The sequence below is a fragment of the Penaeus monodon genome, chromosome 38 (genome assembly GCF_015228065.2).
Source record: "Penaeus monodon isolate SGIC_2016 chromosome 38, NSTDA_Pmon_1, whole genome shotgun sequence".
In the NCBI taxonomy this organism is placed as follows: Eukaryota; Metazoa; Arthropoda; class Malacostraca; order Decapoda; family Penaeidae; genus Penaeus; species Penaeus monodon.
The window spans coordinates 15,148,766-15,154,313 of record NC_051423.1 but is presented as its reverse complement, the minus strand read 5'-3'; the positions used below and the strand labels follow the sequence as shown (position 1 = coordinate 15,154,313).

At 43.4% G+C, this 5,548-nt stretch overlaps 2 protein-coding genes across 2 annotated transcripts; both read left to right on the top strand.

Annotated features, from left to right (window-relative positions):
* Nucleotides 1–378: 378 nt before the first annotated feature.
* LOC119596711 (integumentary mucin C.1-like) lies at nt 379–2,811 on the top strand. Its single transcript, XM_037946038.1, has 4 exons — nt 379–706; nt 785–1,818; nt 1,891–2,431; nt 2,723–2,811. Exons 1-4 carry the CDS (start codon nt 379–381, stop codon nt 2,809–2,811), a joined length of 1,992 nt encoding a protein of 663 aa, XP_037801966.1.
* Nucleotides 2,812–3,650: 839 nt separating this feature from the next.
* On the top strand, nt 3,651–5,286 carry LOC119596710 (low affinity immunoglobulin epsilon Fc receptor-like). Its single transcript, XM_037946037.1, has 6 exons — nt 3,651–3,673; nt 4,005–4,042; nt 4,175–4,199; nt 4,490–4,600; nt 4,777–4,908; nt 5,126–5,286. The coding sequence occupies exons 1-6, from the start codon at nt 3,651–3,653 to the stop codon at nt 5,163–5,165; spliced, it is 369 nt and encodes a 122-aa protein (XP_037801965.1). The 3' UTR covers nt 5,166–5,286.
* Nucleotides 5,287–5,548: the final 262 nt, after the last annotated feature.

Sequence of the window (5,548 nt, the reverse complement as noted above, 5' to 3'; positions counted from 1 at the left end):
GGGGGAAAGTGGACTACGATATTAAAACTGCTGTCCGTTCTCTCTTTCCCCTTTCCCAAAGAGTAGGTTTTCCTGCGGAAATTCTGCTAGGGTAGCAAAAAAGGAAGGTAGGGGTAATAATCCCATTCAGTAAATTTAAAGATAATAGTAAAGAAAATTAAAGGGTTTTTTTTAAATTATATTACCGAATAACATATCAGAAGAGAATGACCCTTTGAAATAAAATATCCATGTAGTACGGGGGATTAAAATCAAACTGTATGAAAAGTGACAAGCTATATTAGTTAACTGCTATGATAGTTAATGATTTGACATTTTCTTTTTAACAAAACTGCCTGCATTCCAGTTTCAAATCTGGCAACTACGAAGAACGCAAAAATGGGGCCCCTACTGTTCCCCCGCCTCACAGCTAAACCCAACAGCAACGCCAACCCATACAGCCAAAACCAATACAGCACTCCAGTAATTACAGCAACCAATACAGCGGGCCCCCAACCAAATACAGCCAAACCCAAACTACAGCTGCCCCCAAACCATACACCGAACAACTACAGCTGCGCCAACCCTCAGCCGAACCAATACAGCACGCCAACCACTACAGCCAAACCCAACTACAGAAGCCCCAAACCGCTACAGCCGAACCAACACACACGCCCAACCCATACAGCCGAACCAACAGCAGCCCCAACCATACAGCCGAACCCAAGTAAAACAAACCCACGTCCATGCTAAGACCACCACAGTATGTTATCCACATATAGTTTATGTTCAGATACCTCTACAGCTCACCAGCTAAAACAGCTGCAAAAATACCTCAACTATTGTCCACATACACTGTTTGTTCAGATAGAGTCCACGCTGAATACTCCCAAAGCTGCACCAACAACCACAGCTGCCCCCAAAAAAGCGCCCAAAAACCCACGCTGCCCCAAAATACTACAGCGCAAAAACAACCCCAGTTGCACCAAAAAACCACAGCTGCCCAAAACTACCACAGCTACCCCAAACTACAACAGCTGCCCCAAAAAAAAGCTGCCCCAAACAACCAAAAGCTGCCCAACAACCACAGCTGCACCCACTACACAGCTGCACCAGGAACCCAGCTGCACCAACACAACACTGCCCCAAAAACCACGCTGCCCCAAAAACCCCCGTTGCCCCAAAAACCACAGCGCCCCAACCCCCACAGCTACAAAAACTACAACGCTGCACCTACAAACGCTGACCTATACCCAGCTGCACCTACTACCACAGCTGCCCCCACATCAAGCGCCCCAAAACCAAGCTGCCCCAAAATACAACACTGCACAACAACCAAATGCCCCAACAACCACGCTGCAACCAACAACCCACAGTTCCCAACAACCACAACTGCCCCAACAGCCACAGCTACCCCAACAACCACAGCTGCACCATCCCACATTTGCCCCCAACAACCCGCTGCACAACTCCCACAGCTCACCAACTAAAAAAGCTGCACCAACAACCACAGCTGCCCCAAAAAACCAAGCGCACCAAAAACCCACAGCTGCACCACTCCCACGCTGCAGCAACTACCACAGCGTACCAAAAACCACGTTTTCCTACTACCACAGCTCAAAAACTATCACAGCTCCCCCCAAAAAAACCACAGCTGCACCTACTCCCACAGCTGCAGAATACCAACTGCACCAAAAAACCACGCTGCACCAAAAACCACACTGCAGCACTACCAAGCGCCCCAAACAACCACAGCTGCCCCAACTATCACCCTGCACCAAAACCACAGTGCATCAAAAACCCAAGCTGACCAAACAACCCACGCTGCACCAACACCAAGTTGCACAAAAACCACAGCTGCACCAAAAACCACAGCGCCCCAAACTACGACAGCTGCACCTACTACAATAGCTGCACCAACTACCAAGCTGCACCGCTACCACAACTCCACCAACTACCACAGCTGCACCTACTACAAACAGCTGTACCAACAACAACAGCTGCACCTACAACAGTTGCACCAACTACAACAGCTGCACCAACAACAACAGCTGCACCACTACTACAATTGCACCAACAACCACAGCTGTAGCAACTACCACAGCTGCACCTACTACAACCGCTGCACCAAAACCTACTACTATACCAACAACTACCACAACCACCACAACACCAACAACCACAACCACTACTACAACAACCACCACAACACCAACAACCACAACCACTACTACAACAACCACCACAACACCAACAACCACAACCACCACGACGACCCAGCCACCCACGACCACGGCGTGGGTGTGTCCCAGCGGCTGGTCTCTCTACGGCTACTCCTGCTACCACGTGAGCAGCTCCAGCGGGTCCTGGACGGCGGGAAGGAGCTACTGCAGCGCGCAGGTCGGGTCCTACGTCAAAATCAGCAGCTATAATGAGATTCTGTTCCTCAGAGGTAATTCCGGGCTGGGGCGGGGCTGCACGCGGGTCCTGTGTGCACACACATACGGGCACGTGCATATATGAGCGCAAGTCCATCTCATGTAGCTGGCTTGGGTGTATCTTGGAGGTAGTGGTGGGGGTAGGGTATATGCGAAAGCACCAATAATTTTCTTTAGTTTGCTGAATCTTTTAGTATACTCAAGCCGGATAGCCACATCAAAGTATACCCATGGTCTATATATATGTATATGTATGGAAATTAACAAATCTATATATGAAGACCGTGATGGTCTAATGGTTAAAGCACTGAACTCTGACCCTCGTAGACACAAGTTCAAATCCTCGCAGCAGCATTTGCAAAATGCCTGCACTCTTAGCCCGTTCTCACAATAAAACGGCACATCACTTTCAGAGATAAAAGGTGTCTTAGGGGAAGTCACCGCCGTGGCACAAGTGGTACGTGGTTAATTAGGAAGGGCATCCATAGGTCTGGAGTGGTACTGCCAAATAACCTCTCAATAATGAATTGAGAAAGACCGAAATCTGCAGTGGAGTAACTGGTTGTTAAATGATCATAATAATAATGATAATAATAATACACGCACATATACATTTATGTGTTCGTACGCACACCAACTACAACAGCTGGACCAACTACCACAGCTGCACCAACAACAACAGCTGCACCTACTATAACAGCTGCACCCACTACTACAATTGCACCAACAACCACAGCACACACACACACACACATACACACATATTATATATATATATATATATATATATATATATATATATATATATATATATATATATATATATACTATATATATATATTACATATATATATATATATATATATATATATATATATATATATATATGTATATTACACACACAATGTGTGTGTATTTTTAAGGCCTTTTTTGTAACATTTCCAAAACCCCTTACACTTTGATACACTCTGATACATGTTTGCTCTTTACACATACATACATACATACCTGTTGAAACATCTTTTCACTCTGTATCAGTTTGTATCACCTTGATATGGTTTGATACACTCTAGCCAGTCAATCAAAGTGCGATATTTTTCAGATATATTCCACATAGTCTCAGATAGAGAGTTATATTTTCATTCATTATGGAATGGCCCGTAAGTTTCTCGAAAAAAACTTTTCTATTGTAAAGGTGCATATAATATTTCTGTGCCTTTTTATTAGTAGTACATGGGGGTCTCTGGAACAACATGGTAAGAATTTCCAATATGTCCGAGTCATATGACGTGGTACTGATTTCGGTGGGATGAATGTTTTCAAAATCATTCTGTACCTCTATATAAGCTTACAGGCTCAAAAACATGAAGGGAAAGACGTAGGTCTTGATTTAATGATAATCAATAATTCAAGTAAATGTCCATTATCAATGGACTTACCCAGTGTCTAATTCGGACACGGAGTTCACTCAAGTGGATATGATAAGGAGAACCTTATGCAACTGCCACTTTATATGAGGAACAATGTATGCAAAAAAAAAGAAAGAAAAAATACTGAATCTGAGAATTACATTTAAACATTCCACAGCCTTGCAAAACGAGTGGTGAGCATATACAATTTAAGATGTAAGTTACAGAGTAGTCAGTTATTTTTTCTATTTTATTTGAAGCTCCACAATGTTTTGCTTGTAAGTAAAAATCATACCAGTGTATTAAGTACTTTAATGGTTTTCTGTTGACTTTTTTATGTGATTGCAGTGACCGTGTTACAACTTGAATTAATGTATTAAAGTATTAGAGGTTTCCGGATACTACAAAAAGGCCTATATAACATATTTATATACATATATATATGTATGTATATGTATACACATATGTATATATATATATATATATATATATATATATATATATATATATATATATATATACATACATACATACACATACATGTGTGTGTGTGTGTGTGTGTGTGTGTGTGTGTGTGTGTGTGTGTGTGTGTGTGTGTGTGTGTGTGTGCATTCACATGTGTTGATTAGTGTCTGCTAAGGCAATGGAGCGATAGTGACTGAGCCTCATCCTCACAGGGACCCTGTCGGCCGACACATGGATCGGCCTCAACGACCGATCCAGCGAGGGCAGGTACAGGTGGGATGCCGACAACAGCGGGGCTTCCTATACCAAGTAAGTTAATTGCACTTGCTTCTGTCATGCCTTATTCGAATGCACTGCAACTGATGTCATCCTTGAAGTTGAAACCAGTCTCATCAGGCACTTAGTATAAAAGAGCAAGCTCCAGACATACATGAAATGTTGTACCATGAAGAAGAAGAATTAAGATGCCTTTGCTGCGCCGCTAGGTGGGCCGGAGGGCAGCCGGACAACGACCGGCCGTGGTACCAGCTGTGGTGGGGCGATGGCGAGGACTGCGTGATGATGCTCAAGTCTTCAAGCTACTACTGGAACGACGCAGACTGCGATAACAACTACCGGTCAGTCATTCTCGGGGAACCAGGTGGATAATATGTGCATAGATTTCAAAAAACAAAAGCAGTATAGGGATGGTAGTGTTATATTTCCCACGTTAGGTTTTGAAATGGGGCGATAGCCAAGATAGTATTCCTGAACAGGCACTCTAACATTTTATCAAACGCAATCCCTGATTAATAGTACATTTACAACAACACCTCACCCTCTCTCCCTTCGCAGATTCGCCTGCGAGAGGCCCGCCTCGATCACCAGAGGCTAATGCATCGCCACAGACCGACGCTCGCAGACGATTGCCGAAATCAGCATGCACATACAACGCATCTGAATGTGTTGCAATGAAGACTGATTTATGGAAATTACTATAAAATTACTACATATAATCCTCACTCCTCCACTCGAATTTTAGTTTACATTAAAGAAACGGTCACCTCTAGCATTTTTCTTTCACGGGGTTAAAATCGTTCATAATGTTGTAAGCATTTGTGGTTTACTATGGAAATGCGAGTATTTCTTAAGTAACATGGCCAAGGAATTCAGCGACACAAATCCAAAAGCAAAATGTGGCATGTATGATTTCTTTGAAAAATCGTGCGATTGAAATCAAACCATGAAACACACATACAAACAAACACAGAAACGCAC